Source organism: Ictalurus punctatus, chromosome 4 (genome assembly GCF_001660625.3).
Source record: "Ictalurus punctatus breed USDA103 chromosome 4, Coco_2.0, whole genome shotgun sequence".
NCBI lineage: Eukaryota > Metazoa > Chordata > Actinopteri > Siluriformes > Ictaluridae > Ictalurus > Ictalurus punctatus.
This window is the reverse complement of record NC_071284.1, coordinates 30,786,916-30,808,209: the sequence shown is the minus strand read 5'-3', so window position 1 is coordinate 30,808,209 and position 21,294 is coordinate 30,786,916. Positions and strand designations below refer to the sequence as shown.

The 21,294-nt window shown below is 40.9% G+C and overlaps 1 protein-coding gene across 3 annotated transcripts; it reads left to right on the top strand.

The window, feature by feature from the left end:
• Window positions 1-2,133: 2,133 nt before the first annotated feature.
• On the top strand, window positions 2,134-5,722 carry LOC128629555 (uncharacterized). 3 transcript variants are annotated; one of them, XM_053678150.1, is made up of 5 exons: window positions 2,196-2,453; window positions 3,724-3,810; window positions 3,983-4,105; window positions 4,184-4,261; window positions 5,375-5,722. In XM_053678150.1, the coding sequence occupies exons 1-5, from the start codon at window positions 2,429-2,431 to the stop codon at window positions 5,548-5,550; spliced, it is 489 nt and encodes a 162-aa protein (XP_053534125.1). In that variant the 5' UTR covers window positions 2,196-2,428; the 3' UTR covers window positions 5,551-5,722. The 3 variants fall into 3 exon arrangements, with proteins under 3 accessions (XP_053534126.1, XP_053534125.1, XP_053534127.1); XM_053678151.1 differs by lacking the exon at window positions 4,184-4,261 and having other exon boundaries at window positions 2,134-2,453; XM_053678152.1 differs by lacking the exon at window positions 3,724-3,810 and having other exon boundaries at window positions 2,197-2,453.
• Window positions 5,723-21,294: the final 15,572 nt, after the last annotated feature.

Genomic DNA, 21,294 nt, shown 5'->3' with positions numbered 1-21,294 from the left:
CAAAAATAAAACCTTTTTTTTTTTTTTTTTTTTTAAATATTAAGGTCTGTGAAAGCAGTTTTTGGGTTTTAGTTTTACTCTTCAGGAAGTCTCTGAGACTTTTATTTAAGAACACTTTCATGGGTTATTCCATCAAAAGTGACATGACATCATTCACACAACTGCTGTATTTATTTTTAAATAAAAACTGCACACTCTTTATCAGATTGTATCTGCAATATATATATATATATATATATATATATATATATATATATATATATATATATATATATATATATATATATAAAGAATCTAAAATCAGGGCCTTGGAGTTTCACATGCACCAGAAAATCCCCCTCTTTTGTCTTATTGATGTGGATGTCAGTGTGTAGGTCACAGCTGGGTGGCCAGTTTCATGGATCACTGTGGCTTTGTGTTGCCATGTGGCGTATTAACCACCCTCACGGCCATGAGAAAATGAGGATGCAGTGCTACCTTCCTGACATGACACAAAAAAAAACAAAAAGTGTGCCTCAGGATTTTGTTTATGGTCAGCAAATAGTGTGCATGCATTAAAATACGCTGAATCTGAATACTTGACAGACGTGGTTGCGGGCATAATCAATCTTCAAAATGACTGAAGATTCAACTGGCTGAAGAAATGCACCAATGAATTTATTCTTACCAAGAGACGCGATTTATACGAGTCACCATAAAACTTCCTGAAGATCTACCTTCCTGAAGACTTTAGCTCCAACCTCCAACTTTTCCACGATATTCTCATTTTTTGACATGCACCTGTAATTGTAAAAACTGCCATTCCTGAACTGAAATATGTTTCTCTTTTACATATATCTGAATCAGTAATCTTCTAACATATTCAAATCAGATTACCCCCAGAAAGGTAGAAATTTGTATTGAAAGATTTCACTGTAACGACCAGTATCTAATGAATACATGCTGAACTTATTAGGCTTCACTGATCCATTTCACTATGGCAAGAACTTGGAAGCACTTGATCAACGTGTGACATTCACCGTGTGAGAAAATCACACGTAACTTTAGTCATCTTCAGAGGCAGCTGATTGTAGTATTAAACGGCAGGGTTAAATATAATATACATCAATAGCTCAATAATTAAACTATTCGTGTTGACTAATACATTATATCCCAAGGTCTCGTTCATAATAACAATAATAAAAAATAATATGTAAATGGTGTAAATAATGTTGGAGGATATTATTACACACACACACACACACACACACAAACACACACACCCACACCCACACACACTTACTTAAAGGAGATCTTATAGTATAAATCTTAAAGTATAAATCTAATATAATCATTTCAATCTAAAATGATAATAAATATAAAAATAATGATTTGTTACACGCCTGCAATGATAAACTGGGTTCATGCTGCATGTCCTCTGTAGCGTATAGCAAATATGGTAAACACTTGTAATCCTTTTATTCAAACAAACAAACAAACAAACAAACAGAAAACACTTCTGTATAATTTGTACTTTGATTAGACGATATATGCTCAGTCCATCAACTTTTAGATCCTCCTCCAAACATATTTTAGGGTGGAAAGAATGATAGAGTAAATAATCCAGTTTGTTCGTGTTCATTATACCTGCGACTGAATCCACAATAAATACATATACGATATTTATGGTATACATTTTTCACCTACATTTATATGTTATGGCATTTGGCAGACGCCCTTACCCAGAGCAACTTACATTTATCTCATTTATACAACTGAGCAATTGAATGTTAAGGGCCTTGGGGCTTGAGCTCCTGACCTTCTGATCACTAAACCAGAGCCTTTAACCACTGAGCCACCACTGCCCCATTTTATTAATATATATATATATATATATATTTTTAAATGTTATAAAATGTAAAAAAAAAAAAAAAAAAAAAAAAAAAATCGAAAACATTCCCTTGGGCCAAAAATCAGGCAATTACCAAAGTCTAGTTTTAGAGTGGTTCACATTATTATCCAAAGTTATGCTGACTGAAATGCTTACACTAGAAACTAAAACACTAGAAACAAGATACTGTATAAAGGTTTTTATAAACAGGGACGTCACCTGTGCAAGCAAACGTCTCTGTTCTCACAAACCAGCTGAAATCTCAACATTGTCCTTCTGTGTACGGACTCCATGGAGACAAATAAAGGTAAAGACACACACACGCACACACAGACAGACAGACAGGCAGGCAGACAGACAGAGAGAGACTTGTACACACTTGTAGGACGTCCTCTATTGTCCTTTGTCACTATGTAAGTCTGTAGTCAACAACATTAACCTCTCACTCTAGCACCATGCGAGTTCGTCTTACGACCGAACATCTGAACAGGAGACAAGAACTCCAGCTATGAGATCAACTCGAAGAAGTGATGTTTCTCTCATCAAACTCCATTAGACATGTTTGCGACTGTGATACTCGGAGGTGAGTTCAGGAACCTGTTCGGCAATTTCCGTATAGAAAATTATAGGCGTATAGGCGTATAGAAAGAAGTGCAATTCAAATAAAAATCACTGTGTAATCTGTACAATTATATTATAACCCCGATGTGCTCATGCGTGTGGGTGGATATTAGTAGTAGAAGTGGTGATGCCACAAATGGAAACATTTAAGGCATGAACTACATTCAAGCTGATCTCGCCATATTATAAAGGTTGCCATAAAATACGTTCATGACAGTTAATAAAATGATACGAATAAATGAATGAAATAAAATGCGATTAATCAAGCAAAGGAGTAAATTTATTTGATGTTTTGGGGAGTTAAATATGGAGGGATTGTAATGAAGACTTCACTGGTTATTTAGGGGAACGTTATTGGACACACTCCACTGACATGTTTTTACAATTATAACGTCTCTGTATTTATTGACAAATAACATTTGAAATATTTATCACAGAAAATGTTCATTTCCATCTGACAAGTTTAGAAATCACATGACAAGATTTGATATTTTATTAACCACTTGACGCAGGGAATCCAGCAGTGTCTGGATTTAAAATTTTGGAAACATGGTTCAAAGGTTATGACCATAAACATACTTCCAAATTAGGCCCAAATTTGACCCGATGGTGGCGCTAGAACATTAGCAGCACTTGGCCCAAATTTGGTCCGAATGTTCCTTAGACCAAAGTTAGTTTCCAATCAGTGTACCAAATTTCACAACTTTTTACCAGACGGTTCTATGGGCTTCCATGGACAGCCTAGCCAGAAGACGATGACGAAGAAGAAGAAAGGGAAGAGTAACAATAGGGTGCCTACGCACCTTCCATGTTTGGCCCCCTAATAATAATAAATCAACTGATTAATTAATTATCCATCCATCTATACCACTTATCCTTTTCAGGGTCACAGGAAACCTGGAGAATATCCCAGGGTACAAGGCAGGGTACACCCTGGACAGGGTGTCAGTCCATCACAGGGCACAATCACATACACACCCATTCATACACTACAGACTTTAGACATGCCAATCAGACTACCATGCATGTCTTTGGACTGGGAGAGGAAACCGGAGTACCCAGAGGAAACCCCCACAGCACAGGGAGAACAGGCAAACTCCGCACACACAGGGCCACGGTGGGAATCGAACCCCCGACCCTGGAGGTGTGAGGTGAACATGCTAACCACTAAGCCACCGTGCACCTATTAAGTAATTATATAAGTAAGTAATTAATTTATTTCCTTCCTTCAGAGAAAAGAACTGAGCTACTCAACCTCAATTGCCGGATTGTAAATTTCATCCACTGTTTAAAAGAGAAGTGCAAGCTGGATCCACAAGGTTCTCATTTGAAAGCTCTTCCTGTATAAATCTAATCTCAGTTAAAAGATTAATATACTGTCTCTATACAGAAATGGAGGCAATAAAATACAAAGTAATGTGTCTAGAGCTTCATAGCAGTCTAGATAGAAAGTGTCTGGAGAGTAGACTACTTTTTACGTCTTTTCTTTAGCGCAAGTGGACTTGCTGGACCGAACTGGAGAGATCATGCACTTGATGGAGATGGAGCACAGCCTGGATCTCGTCAGCACTTTACTGAAAGGCCGACAAAGCTACATCGTATTGAGCGTGTCACGTGAGTGCGTCTCACCTCTTATTTGAAGTGATTTTTAATTAAGGTCAAAAAATATTGAGCGGGCTGTTTTTAACGCAGGCTCTGAGGGCAGCGAGGAGCTTCAGTATTCTGCAGTGCATGATGGGGATTTAAGGAAAAGTCATCCAGAAGTAGAAGGTGATGAAGCTTCTGTGTGCTGGATATGGATTCAGGATGTTTAAGCTTGCTATGCAAGCGCACACTTGATGGTTCGAGATCACACGTAGCATTCCTTCTCATTTCTTCCACTTGCTGTGTCCGTGTCGCTTGAGAGAATTTCTCTTGAGACTTTCTCCGATGTACTTCCTTGGTTTAACAAAAATAGCCAGCGTTAGCATATAGCTGCAATCGTATCTGTTCCGGAAGCAGATTTCGCAATGTCTCACTTGTATGTTAGCCTGCTACCCACTTGCTAACATTCAGCTAGTCAATTACAGGGTGTCCCAAAAGTCTCCATATATTGGGGAAATTAATACTTGTCTTCCAAAATGTTTCAAACTTAGTTTATATTATATATATATATATATATATATATATATATATATTATATTCAGATAGCCTTTAAGAACGTCTTTGACAAAAGAAGAACGTATTGAAATCATTCTCATGGCCGGATCGGGAAGCTGTCACAAGGTCGCGATGGACTTTATCAGGAAACATGTCGAGCACCTCACCAAATTTATTAACAAATTCGAAAAGACTGGAAGTGTTGCGAACCGACCGAGAAGTGAACGTCCACCAACATTCACTGACAAAGGCACAACCGACCCCTGTGTATGAAGACTTTCGGGACACCCTGTAGTCAGCTAATGTAACTTCTCCAGCAGACATTTCATGTAACTGTGTGTAATTAAGACCAGTGGACAATTCATTATCAAGCTACAGTATAGACTAATAATAGACTATAAACAAAATTTAACATGTAATCAAAACTTAAAATAATTATAATAAATAAGGAATATTTAGGCATTTAATCTACTAAGCTAGCTGAACCTATGGGTGTTTTTAAAAAAAAAAATTATTATTATTTTTTTTTAAATCTAGTGTCTCATTATTGTACTGTTGGAATGACTGAGTTTGTTCCTTTTTTTTTTTTTATAATAAATAAGGAATATTTAGGCATTTAATCTACTAAGCTAGCTGAACCTATGGGTGTTTTTTTAAAAAAATTTTATTATTATTTTTTTTAAATCTAGTGTCTCATTATTGTACTGTTGGAATGACTGAGTTTGTTCTGTGTGTTTATTTTAGTGATGTTGAGGAAGCTGTCAAATCTTTCCAAAAAGCGAGACAAAAGGTCTGCTCTGAAGAAAGGATCTGTCAGTCACATCAAGACTAAAGTTACTTCCACCTCCACTAAGGGCACTACTTCGGCACCCGGGACCTGGAAAAAAGAAACACTTGAACCAGAGATATTACAGCTTTAAACAGTCACACTCGCTGGCTGTGGCCTGGGGTCTGCTGTCTATTTCATGCTGTTTACTGCTGTCTGCTACATGACAAAAAAGATCCCACAACAGCGGCCTAGAAGGAACATGTAACTTTTTTCCTTTGAGGGTCTCTGTTTTTGTTTTCAATATATATATATATATATATATATATATATATATATATATATATATATATATATATATATATATATATATATATATATTTATATAATTCCCCCCCTCCATTGTTTTGTTGTGTCCCACGCTTCCAGTCCTAATCCACGCCTTGACTCCGAGTGACATCATACAAAGTACAAAAGTATAATATTTCTGTAAGATACTGCGTCTTAATGAACCATTAATGACCAACTTCAGAAAATAAAGCCCCATCTTGCTGTCTCTGTGTATGTGTGGATTAACTCGGTGGTGTCCAGTGTTCCTGGGATAGTTTTCGGATCCACCACGACCCTGACCAGGATAAAGCGCTTACTGAAGATGAACGAATAAAACTCAGCTGCTCTGAAAAAATCACCAAACTCATGTTCATGTTCACGTTGTATGACTCCTGACTGAGCTACCACTATAGCAGACAGTGTTCTGAATTCACAGACCGGCGCTCCAGAACGCCCTCGCTTCCACACGTACTCTGTTCAGACTCTATTTCCAATCAAAACGCGGGACATCGTCTCACGTACTGATAGGGAAAGAACGGATGAGGAATGAATAGAAAAATGTGGTGTTTGATGCTGTCGTGTGGGGTAGTAAAGAGAGGACGTAATCGGGAACGCCAAACCAAAATGACTTTTCATGACTTTTTTTAGTGGTTAGGGTTAGGGGTTAGGGTTAGGGTTAGGGTTATCGGGTTAGGGTTAGTTGGTTAGGGTTAGGGTTAGGGTTAGGCAGGTTAGGGTTAGGGTTAGGGGGTTAGGGTTAGGGGGTTAGGGTTAGGGGGTTAGGGTTAGGGGGTTAGGGTTAGGGGGTTAGGGTTAGGGTTTTTCACGAGTCTCTGTCTTCAAGTCCATGTCAAGTCTCGAGTCAGTTTTTTGCGACTCGAGTCCGAGTCGCAGACTCGAGTTTCCATCTCTGACTTCCCGTTCACTTTACATGAAGTTTTCAGGGGAACCTTATCCTTCCTTCAAGGTCACGGGGAACCTGGCGCCTATCCCAGGGATCATCGGGCACAAGGCGGGGTACACCCTGTACAGGGTGCCAATCATAATGTGAGCATTATAGTATTTTTCACACCTATTAGTCCCTTTGCAGAGTACAAAACGGACATCTTTAGTTTGTTTGTTTTGGTTTCACACTGAACGTGAATGAAACGTCATTCAGTCAAATTCACTGATTCAGAGACATGGCGATGAAAAAAGAGAAACAAATTTTGCCGGTGCAGAAATCACATAAATAAAGATATACAGAGAAGGCGCTAAAGACCATAAATAAATAAATAAATAAATAGATAAATAAATAAATAACATTCCAGAATATACACAATGGTTCACGCCTAATAATATTAATTGCCATTATTATGAAACTCTCGAAGCAAACAACTGTGTGCGCAAATGACTGTAGTCTCATTTAAATGTGGGGAGAGCAACAATTTAATAAATTGCATTGTCATGCAAACATCCATTACCAGAAATAATTTCAGAAACATTATTTCTGGACTGTTACAGACTTTCTTAGAGCCTTTAGAATACTTGAACAGACTATTATATTTTGCACACACACACACACACACACACACTGATATTCCTCGCTCTAATATCAGTCCAATCTGCTATAAAAGTGTATCATTCCTTGGCTGCTATGAGAGGACCAAACCTTCTCAGTCTCAACTTCCATATAAACAGGAGGTTGAAGGCATTTATGGGACAGGACAAGTCTCTCATAAAACTGAGTGCTGAATGGGATTTGAGCCTGAATGGTGAGGTGGAAGCAGACATCAGAAGTGCCAGGAGACGGTCTGTATTATGTGTGCCACAGCACACACGCTCATTGCTATTTGCTTTGGTGTTTACGAAATATTCGCCCAACTTGACTGATGCTAGAAATAACAGAAACTCGGGATAAGTGGATTACACTATCTTCTATTCATGCTGTGATTCAAGATCATCATTAGAATTGTTATCATTAACACAGCGTCCACACAGTCTCTTTATCATGTCATGTGACTCATTAACATTATTAAGAAAGTTTTCTCATCCCCACTAGCAGCACTAGCACTTTAATTCACATTAATCATGATCAGATCATGTTTTTTTCTTCTTCTTCTTGGCTGTCATCTTCAATATGAGACCATTTAAGAATAAAAAATTCTGACCTCTGACCATCACACCCGTATATGGTTCTTCTTCAAACTGTGACAACACCCCTGTGCACAAGGGGTGGCTTGATGGTTAAGGCTCTGGATTACTGATCAAAAGGTCGGGGGTTCAAGCCCCAGCACTGCTAAGCTACCACTGTTGGGCCCTTGAGCAAGGCCCTTAACTCTCTCTGCTCCAGGGGCACCGTATCACGAATCATGGCTGACCCTGCACTCTGACCCTGACTTGTTGGGATATGTGAAGAATAGAATTTCACTGTGCTGCAGTGTATTTGTGATCAATAAAGACTCTTCATTATTATGAAGATATGGTTTATTATAACATTAAAGAGGAACAAAATCTGGAATGGAATGTTCAGCAAGCACATGAGTGTTATAGTCAGGTGTCTACAAACCTCTGGCCAAATAGTTTACATAAATGTGAAGATGCCAAACCTTCAAACAAACATCAAACAACATCCACCAGCTTATATAATAGCACTCGATCCAGCACATCCTTTATTATTTTGCAAGATGAACCTGAAGTACAGCGGCGAAAAGTGTCAAGCTTAGGCAGCGGCAAAAACACTGTATTTATTATTGGAAGTTACATCAAATGACTGGACTTTGCTAAAATAAAAAAAAAAATAGAAAAGAAAAAGTTTTCTTTTTTCTTAAGGGTGTTATGGTGGCATCAGAAGAAGCATTGCCCAATCACAGTTTCCGTCCACCTTCCAAATGCTGGTATATGGACTGGGACAGCTCTAAATTGTCCCGACGTGTAAATGAGTGTGTGAATATGTCTGCATCTAGAGTGTATTCCTGCTCCGTGATCATCCCTGAAGATGGTAAAAAGGTTAATGAAGAACATGTGGTTAATTCAGTGGTCTCTCCTATACAGGAAACCTGTTTTGAAGGAGAAGCTGACCAAGCACCCACCTCCTAGAATTACTTTAAACATATGTTAAGCATACTCTTAAGCATACTCTTTGAGATTAACAATGTCTCAGATTAAGATGCTATCGCCTCTGATGTCCTCAGTGCACTGGGAAAAGAAAAAACAAAACAAAAAAAAACCTATGTGAACTTTACAGCCATGATACTATAGTAAGGAATTAATATTGTCATATATATGTATTTAATATTGGCCTCGAGTTTTCAGTGTACTTACAGTCACTGACATGGATGACATATTGTGGTAGTATTAAGACAGCCATTCATGCTGGACTTAATGCGGTTCCTCGTTCAAGTCCATATCATGAGAGAACATGATATCATGGGAAGAAAAACTCGATGCCAACAGTGTTGACATGGACGCTACAGCCATCGACAAGTTACTAGTCTGCATACATGAAATACCGTGAAGACTTTCTTCAAAACAGGAAAGACGCTATCGAAGAAAAAACTATTTCAGACATTTGACCTTGCCATGACCTTCATCCAGTTTGGATCAATTCCAAAACGTAATTACCTCATCTCCTGGTTACAGCGATAACTCCATGTAAATCCTACAAAACATCCAACCACTCATTCTTAAGATATAACCCTTTACGACACAATAACTCAAATCGCAGAGAGTGATATTTAACGTTTTATCCACATTGTATTTTTTTCTGTCAATTCAGTGTATACACATTTAGCAAGACAATACAGTAACTGGTTTTGTTAAACAAAGTACAAAACTGATCCTCTGTGTGAAAATGTGAACGCTGGCATCCTGTAGTTAAGGGTCTGGACAGAGAAAAGAAAGAAAGCGAGACAGAGCGGTGCTGGGTGATTGACGGTTTAATTTATACGGTGTAGCGGTTTTTGGATGAATGAAAAAGGGGTTTCGTTTGTGACGGCCAATTAAAGGATGAAACTGAGGCGGAGAGAGAGCGGATCAAGAGACACGTATATCTTTCTCTCATTCTATTACACTCAGCTTTCTCTATTACACGCGCCTTCTGTATTATAGACAGGTCTCTCGGTGTCCTCTGCCTGACCCTGGATCTGTGTTGATCTGAATGAGGCTGAACCTCACAGCTACAGGTTTGACTTTACCTGCATAATAAATCCCTTAGATGCAAACATAAAAATTCAAGCAAATGAAAACAAAACAACATTCTTCACTTCATAGTTTTACATCTTCACATCTAAACTGGACATATTCATTGTTTAAGAATGTTTACCTAAAGAAGTCATTGGTAAACATCTCACTCATGCTTCAGGGTATAATGTCACCTGGATATCATAGATTTGTACCTCAGAACTGCTGCTGAAATCATAAACACTGTTCTGTGCTTATCCCAGAACACAATCTGCTCATTCTGAACCATCCTTACAACACACTTAGTACTGTTTGTCTTTACTCTTCTACACCTGTATACTGTAATGATTTAAATTCCTGCTATCCAGCGTGACCCAGAAGAGGATGGGTTTCTTTTTGAGTCGGATTCCTCTTAAAGTTTCTTCCTCATGTCATCTCGGGTAGTCTTCTCTCACAAAACTGCCGCCTCCGGTTTGCTCAACTGGGAGCGAGTTCTACATTATGACTACATTATGTTGCTCCCGATGGCAAGCTAGCGCCTTGCATGGCAGCTCTGCTACCACTGGACTGCACTTATATATAGCCCTTTTTTAACCTTAGCAGTTCCAGAGCGCTTTACACTGTGTCTCATTCACCCATTCACACACACACCAGTGGTAGCAGAGCTGCCATGCAAGGCGCTAACCTGCCATCGGGAGCAACTTGGGGTTCAGCGTCTTGCCCAAGGACACTTCGGTATGTGGAGTCACATGGGCCGGGAATCGAACCGCCAAGCCTACGATCAGTGGACAACCCGCTCTACCACTTGAGCCCAGCCGCCCTTGGTGTGTGTGTGTGTGTGTGTGTGTGTGTGTGTGTGTGTGTGTGTGTGTGTGTGTGTGTGTGTGTGTGTGTGTGTGTGTGTGTGTGTGTGTGTGTGTGTGTGTGTGTGTGTGTGTGTGTGTGTGTGTGTGTGTGTGTGTGTGTGTGTGTGTGTGTGTGTGTGTGTGTGTGTGTGTGTGTGTGTGTGTGTGTGTGTGTGTGTGTGTGTGTGTGTGTGTGTGTGTGTGTGTGTGTATGGGTGAATGAGACACAGTGTACAGTGCTTAATAGAACGGCTAAAGTTAAAAAAAGTGCTATATAAGTGCAGAGCATTTACCATGAAGCTACTTTGTGACAATGGCTATTATAGAAATAAAAGTGATTTGAATGAATTGAATTGCATGTGAGGGATTTGTAAAGATTCTCACTGGTCACAACGTACTCTGAGAGTACTCTGTTCCATATATATAAATAAATATATGTGATGGATTTAAGCCAACACATGGTGCCTCGGAAGGCAGACTCCGTGTAGAGCAGACTGTCTGAAACACCGCAGCCAGGAGTTTCAGACATCAGAACCAGGTTTGGACAAAAGCAAAACTACAGAAAGAATGAGCTGGAGAGTGTAGGATGAACGAACAGACCTGCAGACTGCAGATTTGTTACTTTTGGAGCCAAAGTTCACTGACAGCCACATTAAAGCAGTATATACTATAGGAAAATGACTACACTACTTTGGCTGATACATTGTATATGCTGCTTTAATGTGGCTCTCGGTGAACTTCGGGTCCAAAATCTGCAGTCTGCAGGTCTGTTCGTTCATCCTACACTCTCCAGTTCATTCTTTCTGTAGTTTTGCTTTTGTCCAAACATTAGATCAGTTTATTTCGTTTGCTAGTTGGTATTAATTGATCCTCGACTGGCAGTCAGAGTGCCTACTGACCACAGAGAGACCCATTTCAGTGAGTCACATTTTTCTTTTTCCATCTGCTCTGGTGTGTGTGTGTGTGTGTGTGTGTGTGTGTGTGTGTGTGTGTGTGTGTGTGTGTGTGTGTGTGCAAAATAATTAATATGAAATAGCTAATTTAATCAGCAGCTCATGAACGGTAAGCTGCCCAGCTTTCAGTTACCACCTGTCGTTACACAAGAGAGAGAGAGAGAGAGAGAGAGAAAGAGAGAGAGAGAGAGAGAAAGAGAGAGAGCGAGAAAGAGAGAGAGGGACAGTGAGAGAGAGAGAGAGAGAGAGAGAGAGAGAGAGAAAGTGCACGACAGAAAGTGAGAAAAACAGAGAGGGACAGTGAGAGAGCGAGAAGGAGAGAGAGAGCGACAGAACGTGAGAAAAACAGAGAGAGGGACAGTGAGAGAGAGAGAGAGAGAGAGAGAGAGAGAGAGAGAGCAACAGAAAGTGAGAAAAACAGAGAGAGGGATAGTGAGAGAGAGAGAGAGAGAGAAAGAGAGAGAGAGCAACAGAAAGTGAGAAAAACAGAGAGAGGGATAGTGAGAGAGAGAAAGAGAGAGAGAGCGACAGAAAGAAAAAGAGAGATAGACAGAGGGAAACAGACATAGAGAGAGAGAGAGAGAGAGAGAGAGAGAGAGAGAGAGAGAGAGAGAGAGAGAGAGAGACAAGGAAAGACAGATAGGTGGCTAGATTATTTCAAGACACATGCATACAAATCATGTACACACACACACACACACACACACACACACACACACACACACACACACACACACACACACACACACACACACACACACACACACACCAGATACGAGAGTGCAGCAGCGGCAGATGGAGAAGAAGAATATGACTTGGGTCTCCGTAGTTGTTAACCTTGGTGACTTGCTAGTTTACCTAAAGTTGGCTAGCAAGTTTATCTAAAGTTGGCTAGCCAGTATCGCATCTAACTAGCTACTTAGTTCCTTTTGAGGTAACATTAACACCTGCTAAGCTGTATTGTAGTCACATTTAGCTACTAATAATACAGTGCTGATGTTAGGCAGCTGGTTTGCTTAGGTAATCTTTCTTATCTGGTATATTGTGAAATTAGATACATGCTAACACTATACCAAGCTGAAAAAGGAAAAAAAAAGATGCCCTGGAGTAGAGAAGAGATGCTGGCTTTTATTTCACACTGGGGTGAACCAAAGCTTCAATAACAATTTGAAAATACGACAAAACAATAATCACAAAGTATATGAGAAGCATCCATGTTTTGTGTTTTATATCTGGGGGAGGGGCATTGAAATACTGAGACTGAATACTGAGTATTTTTTTTCCAACGTGAGGTGACTTCTGCATAGGAACTCATAGAAACGGTTTCTTACATCACCTATAAAATGGACTGACCACCTACAAAGAGTGATGCAGCAGCGCTTTAGCCCTTTGGTCTGTCCAGCTCTCTCACCTCATCTGTAAACTCTGCTTCAACTATAACGGCAATACTCCCATCAATGCCATCGTCTTCTAGATCGCTACCTAGTGAGCTGAATCTCTACCGTAACACAGAGTAACTGTGTCATATAGAGTAGCCGCAATGCATTCTGGGACTTTGCATCCAGCATTTGCTGTCTCCACTTCTCCACTAAACGCATCACAAATATTTCAACAGAAACATATTTAATGTGTTTCACGATTAAATTTCATTCATACGTCTGATCTAGTTGCCCATCTCACAATAAACCTTTGCTCTGGATGTCCCCTGCAGGATGACAGTGACTCACTGAGCTCTCTCTCTTAATGACACTCAACTTTTGTTTAACAGAACCTTCCAGAAATCTCATTAGTTCGCTCTTAATTGCTGGGGCTCTGGTTATTTGACAGTGGTGAAAAAACAGAGCAGTAATATTGATATAATCACCGACAGACATCCTGCCACACCTATCCTGCTAATAAGCCTGCCATCCTAATGCATGCTGGGTAATTAATCATTCACAAAGTCTGAGTGTCACCTGTGAGTTCATCGATATTCTCCCTGCCAATTGTCTACTTATTAAAATGCTAAGCACCGAAAGTCCCGGCACCTACGAATCGCTCTCATTATAGTCTCCTTTTAATGTTGAATGATTTTTCACCTTACAAGCCCGGGGAGACAAAGAGACGCCATTAAGGAGGCTGTTTTTTAAATGGAGAAAGTATTTTCATTTATTCTGGAGTTTCACCAGAGGCTTTTCATGGGCGCTGGGGACTCATTAGTGAAGCTGGACATACACACACGGTGAGAGAAAGAGAACAGAGACACTGTGACACTGTTACTTGTAAACTATGAGGCCTGACTAAGGGCAAAAGCTCAGAGCTAAATGAGACATCATGATCCTTTATCATAGGCATCACTGCATGGGTTCTCTCCATCCATCCTCCATACTGCTTCTCCTACACAGGGTCAAGAGGGAGCCTGGAGCCTGTCCCATAAGAGCAAAGGCACAAGGTGGGGGAACCTGGACAGAGTGCCAACCCATCACAGGGCACTATCTCACACACATTCACACACTAAGACAATTTGGAAATGCCAATCAGCCTCCAACATACGTCTTTGGACTGGGGGAGGAGACCAGAGTACCACCGAAGTGCAGGGAGAACATGCAAGCTCTGCACATACAGGGGGGAGGCAGGATTCAAACCCCAACCCTGGAGGTACTAACTACTAAGTCACTGTGTCCCCGATGTGTTCTATTCCCAACTCCATCCATCCTTCGATTTGTTGTCCCGATTATCATACACAGGCTCATGCGGAGCCTGGAGCCTATCCCAGGGAACTCGGGGCACGAGTCCGGGGGACACCCTGGGCACAATCACACACATTCACACAATATTCACAGTGGACAATTTGGAAATGCCAATCAGCCTACAACGCATTTCTTTGGACTGGGGGAGCAAACCGGATTACCTGGAAGAAACCCCCGAAGCACGGGGTTGTGGTGATAACATGCAAACTGTGTGCATATACAGCGGAGGCATCTCTCACTAATTAAAAAAAATAATCAAAATCATTTTTGGTCACATGACTGGATTCAACTTTAGAAGCTTAAAAAACAAAGTGAATTAACAATTGCCAAACTATGACATGCAAGCAGGGCAAAGTCCCTTGTCTCTTTCAAGTAAAAAATCAATCAACGACAAAACAAATAAAAACAAACAAACAAACAAACAAACAAACAAACAAACATTTCTGGCATTGTCTTACTTGCTGTTAACAAATGGTTTAAAGTGGATTGTTTCTTACTTTTGTGCAACCAAGAACATTTCTTTCTAGCCACAGACTGTAAATTCACAAAGGCTATAACTGACAGTCGAGTCAAATGATTACACAGAGTGACACGCCCACAAGATTTCATGTGCGCTGAGGCTAATTGATTTAAGTCCCTGTCGCTGTCACGGGTGCAATAAACACGATTGCATTGGAATACTTTCTCAATAGTGAGATGATTATGATTATACATGATTACAATATCATGACATTTTATATTGCTGATCAAATGTGAACGTTCAGAAATACTATTTAACATTATCCTGTACTGTAAACTAGTACAGAATATTTTTCTACTTGTATCTAAGCAGACAGTCAAGATCTGTAGACTCTTTTCTACCCTCATGAAGAACAAACTTGGTGGTGAATGAACTTCTACCCTACAGCTAAGTCAGTTAAGACCCTGAAGAACTACCTCTTCACCAAACACTTAAATGAGCACTAAACCTACACCGAATCCCTATGTCAACATCTCCCTGGAGAACTCCATCGGACACCATCATACATCACACGAAACATTAGAGAATCATTCTCTGCTCTGTCATGTAGGTTTTCCCTTTATAAAATCCCCATGAATATTACTTGCTCAGTCCTGGCCCACTGTAGTTCGCTCCTGGCAGATCTTTCCATCAGATCAGTGCCACTGGTTCAGAATGTTTTCAAGTTTCACCTCGATGTGACTTCCTGTAGCTTCCCACAAAGCCAAAAATGGACTTCCAGCTGCCTGGGCACTTACCCTCCATGTGTACTACGAAAAATGAATGAACTTCTGCCCAAAAGCTAAGTCAGCTAAGATCTTGAGGACCTACTTCTTCACCAAAAACGTAAATTAACATAAACCTACACCTTTATTTGAAAGAAGGAAGGAAAGAACCATTTTTTTCTTTGTCTTTTTAAAAAAAATATAGTTGTGCTTGTGGGTCACACTAACCCCTTTCTAAAAGCTTTTGGCTTGCACGTATTCTTACACCTTGACCTATTTGTTCTCGCATGAGGATAGTTTCCATGGAGAACACGAAGCACTTCTTTTCAAGTTGCTCTGCATTAAGGTTTCTGCAAAATGCTGTAAATGTCAATGAAAAGACATGTAAATACGTACCATTTTTACATGCATTTTTAATTTTTCATCAGCAGGGTCTGCATGATGGTGCGGGAAAGCAACCAGGATTGATCCTGAACTCCGAGTACTGTCCGTGTAGAGTTCTCCATGTTCTACGGGTATCGGTTTCCAGGTTTCTCTGGTTTCCTCCTCATACTTTCAAAGACGGTTGTATGTGGATCGGCTATGCCAAATCACCCCCAGGTGTGTGTGCACTGGCATGTCATCCATGATGTACAGTATTCCTACATATTACCCAGTGTTCCTGGGATAGGCTCTGGATCCATCTGTACTCTGACCTACTGCTACTGAAGATGAATGAATGAATGAACGAACAACTGCACATCCTCACGTGGCTGACACGTTTATCCGAAAGCGACGTAAAATAAGGACTAAGGATACAGCTGAGCAGCTGAGGGTTAAGGGTCTTGCTCAAGGATCTCTTGTTTTTTTAAAAAGCGAAGTCTCTGCTTCTCTTATCCTTACTTTCACTCTTTCTGTCCCAATTTCCTTCAGTATCTGGCTCCCTTTCCTTCTCTAAACCCCATGTTCTCTCTCTCTCTCTCTCTCTCTCTCTCTCTCTCTCTCACACACACACACACACATACACACACTCAGCATGAGAAGTGTTTTCTCATGAAATTGTAGGCAGCCTGTCAGTAATTGCAGATCAATTCTCAGGGTGGCCGCTCGCTGGATTGAGCTGTTACAGAAAAAAAAAAAAATCTCTCTTTCCGGGAACATGGTGTGTGCTCCAATCTGTCTGAACGCCAGAGAGTCCGAAAGTCATTCACCGTCAGGATTAACAGCGGAGAATCTGTGTGAGCTAATGCAGCTAAATGAAATGGTATACTGTAGCAAGGATGAGTGTGTGAATGGGTGGAAACTACTCAGATTGAACAGGTTTCGTGTTTTTTTTTTTTTTTTTTTTTTTTTTTTCCAGTAGAAAGCTTTCCAGACAGCAGAAGCACATGATATTTCATGGTTTTATAGACAGCTTACGGAATCTGCAATTGAGCTCAGGTTAATTATTGATGAGGACTTGATGTTTTGGGGGCAAATCTTACTGGGAGATTTTATGTCACGTCTTCCATGTCGGTCAGTGACTCAAATAAATTCACTTTTATGTGTATAGCCATTAAAAAAAATAGACGTTATTACATAAAATTATTACCAAAAAAAAAAAAAAGCTGTTACAAAGTAGCTTTAAATAAATCCAGATGTAGGAGCTTTATTTCAGATTTACTTTGTGTAAATCTTACAAGTTGAGTGACGCTTGCGAAAGGTTATCAGGACGCACGAGTTTGGGAGAACACAACCTTTATAAGTAATCGATTACAGTATGTTAGTTAATAAATAAGTTGTTGAGAAGATGCGGTGAAGCAAGTGGATTGTCCTGGAAGACGATTGAAGGAAATGTGAAAGTTTACTGAGTCTGAAGAATAAATAAAGACAACAGGTAGTCCATGGACTTTAGAGGTGTGAGCATTTCACTAACAAGACAAGACCTAAGACACAGTACACGTCAAAACTTGTAATCTAACTTTAAGACAATCACATGTCCCATACACCAGATATAAATGTAGACCTCTAATGAAGAAGAAGCCAGAGGCAACAGTAGTAAGGAAAAAGATCCGTGAGCAATGACATCAGGAACTTCCACAATATTCACAGGAGCTTGCAATTTTTCAGAAATGACCTCAGATTTTCTGGGGATTTGGGCCAAGTTGCGTCATGTGACGTCATCACAACGCGCCTTGTGACATCATCGCAATGCGGATTCAGCCGAAGTCCCCTTCGAGTCACGTGTGTCAAACACGAGTACAGCTAAAAGGTCTCATTTGCCAACAAACATCACAGTGAAAATGTCGCCAATTCGACTAGTTTTCCACAAACAAAAAATGCGGACATCTCCATAAATTGCGTTGCACATTTTTAAGAAAGAAGAATACGCAGCCAAATCAGGCATTTCTGATTGCGACAAACAAATACTCAGCGATGTCCTGTAAGGGCGGATTTACTCATTTCCAGTCATTTATCTTAAATTCCAGCAATAATGAACTAAAACATTAGTCCTTGTCCTCTTGTATCCACTCAGAAGCAGAAAGAGAGAGAGAGAGAGAGTAAGAGAGAGTGAGAAAGAGAGAGAGGAAGAGAGAGAGAGAGGAAGAGAGAGAAAGAGAGAGAGAGGAAGAGAGAGTGAGAAAGAGAGAAAGAGAGAGAGAGAGGAAGAGAGAGAGAAAGAGAGAGAGAGAAAGAGAGAGGAAGAGAGTGAGAAAGAGAGAGTGAGAAAGAGAGAGAATGAGAGAGAGAGGAAGAGAGAAAGAGAGAGAGAGAAGAAGAGAGAGAGAAAGAGAGAGTGAGAAAGAGAGAGAAAGAGAGAGAGAGAGGAAGAGAGAAAGAGAGAGAGAGAGGAAGAGAGAGAGAAAGAGAGAGAGAGAAAGAGAGAGGAAGAGAGTGAGAAAGAGAGAGTGAGAAAGAGAGAGAGAGGAAGAGAGAGAGTGAGGAAGAGAGAGAGAAAGAGAGAGTGAGAAAGAGAGAGAAAGAGAGAGCGAGAGGAAGAGAGAGTGAGAAAGAGAGAGTGAGAAAGAGAGAGAAAGATACTTTTTTGACTTTTAAACTCTCTTTATTTACCAATTATTTAGGGAAAACAGAAAATATCACTCCTTCAAAAAGAAAAAGAAAAAAAAAGATCTACATGTTTCAGCATGGAGGTAAAGGCTGGTTAAATGAATAAACCAATCACCAGTGAAAAACAATTTCACCGTCATCCGTTACCAAAAACAAACCCTCATTCGCGCACCATGTGTTTCAAATATTTCCACACTGTCATTCATGATATGGAACTCATGTTCAGCTTTAATCCGTGACTCTATTCGAGCTTTGAATAAGTTCACGGTCCTGATGTCTCTTCCTTCTCTTTTTAGTCTGTAAGATTTCCAAATGCCTACTTTTGCCCGTCCAAATAGAAAGTTGATCAATGTGCAGCGTTCTCTGCGTGAACGGGAATATTCACGACCTAAAATAAACATCGCTTTAGAAAAAGGTGACCCGAGGTTGGTGATTATTCTGTCCGACGTGTGGAAGAGGATCCAGTCCGTGGCAGTCACAGAAGCAGTGGAGCACAGCGCCTGGTAGAACACAGAACCTGCAGAGGGGAGAGTCCGTGACGTTACACTTAAACAGGAAGGTGTTGGTCGGCATTGCGGCGTGAAGAAGTAGCCGAGATCGGAGATCTTATTGACCAGGATGAGCGAGAGTGGATACCAGTACATCAACTTTCCGGAGAGATTGGAGGCAGGTCAGAGAGGATTGTGGGGAATGTGGTAAGGACTTTGAAGGCTTCGGTCCCCACACCCCTACTGACGTTCATAAACAACTACATGACTGGAGATCCTATCTCTTTGGCAGCTTAAAGAACTGGCGTCCTGTCTCTCTCCTTGGGACAGACTGCTTCAGGATCACATGGCTGACTGTTGTACCGTTCCTCATAGAAAGATGACGCTTGTAGTATTATGTCATCTTTGTCGGTAGTTTCTTGTCCACTGGGTAGTTTCAAGTGGCCGATAGACCTCTTCTCTCTGTTTTTTTCTCCGGTGCAAAGAAGACAGATTCGGATGAGTCCATTTTATTATATTGTGTAAACTTGGCTCGCACCATGGCACCGTGATCTCTCTCTACATACAAGTTTTTCAGAAGAATTTTCTTCTTCTCCCGTATTTCTTCTGCTCTCGTTTCTTCTTCTTCGCTCATTGAGTTGCTCAGTTTCAAAGTTTCTTTTTCAAGAAAGTTGATTTTTCTCCCCGTGGTGCTGTTTTTCGTGTTTTGTTGGCAGAAGGTCTGAATCTGAACTTTACCAACGTCCCGTCACTGGTTTACTGATGCATACTGAAACTTTCTCTCTCTCCGAGACTTCCAGAAAAGTGTAAAAGCATGAATAAAGTGGTGATCCGGTAATAACCTATTGTTAAAATGAGAGTGATGGTGCCGGAAAGTGCTCAACGTGGTAGTGACAGCGAGAGATATGTATTGATGGTCAGAGAGAGGAGTGGGATGGATATAACTGTTCTAAAATCGGCCTCTGTTGAATTTTTGAGTATAAAACCTATCGAGTCTTGCTGTAAGAATCTTTTCAGGGGTAGATTTTAACCAGGTATACTGTCTGTCTATGGGTAGAGTTTCTCTCCACACATCTACTAGATTATGGTTTTGTACTACAGTCCTGAGTGCTTCTGCTGAACGAGGATGAGGTTCACCATGGTTTCGATCTACACTGTGATTCAAAGTGCAGTTGAAATCTCCAGCTAAAATGATTATCCGTTCTTGAGGAATATCAAATATCAAAATAGCGTTTTGGTCGGTTAAGTTCTTCAAGAGTGGCATTTCGCATTGCTACGTGACATGACGGATAAAAACGTGAGAGATTAGGAAAAAAAGGCATCGGTTTCGGGTTTCTTAACCCCTTTTATCAGACGTAAAAAAGTGCTTATCTGTAATGTGGTATAAAGCTGAGAGCTATTGAAAGGTTTGTGTAGTCTAGCTATCATCTCTGAGGAATCAGCGTCCTCATCAGAGCCACTCTCCATATCTTCAAATTCGTTTTCTGACTCATTATCGCGTTGTGAGCTTTCTAAAGCCATCTCAGAACAAGTTTCCTTCATTTCCTCCTCTAGCTCTGGTAAAACGTTAGGATCAGCCTATGGATGAACAGGCTGAGTGCTCCTCACTCCCGGTAGGGTCTGTCTGAGACAGGGACAGAGGCTGTGATGCTCCTCACTCCCGGTTGGGTCTGTCTGAGACAGGGACAGAGGCTGTGAGTGCTCCTCACTCCCGGTAGGGTCTGTCTGAGACAGGGACAGAGGCTGTGAGTTCTCTTCACTCCCGGTAGGGTCTGTCTGAGACAGGGACAGAGGCTGTGATGCTCCTCACTCCCGGTAGGGTCTGTCTGAGACAGGGACAGAGGCTGTGATGCTCCTCACTCCCGGTAGGGTCTGTCTGAGACAGGGACAGAGGCTGTGAGTTCTCCTCACTCCCGGTTGGGTCTGTCTGAGACAGGGACAGAGGCTGTGATGCTCCTCACTCCCGGTAGGGTCTGTCTGAGACAGGGACAGAGGCTGTGATGCTCCTCACTCCCGGTTGGGTCTGTCTGAGACAGGGACAGAGGCTGTGATGCTCCTCACTCCCGGTAGGGTCTGTCTGAGACAGGGACAGAGGCTGTGATGCTCCTCACTCCCGGTTGGGTCTGTCTGAGACAGGGACA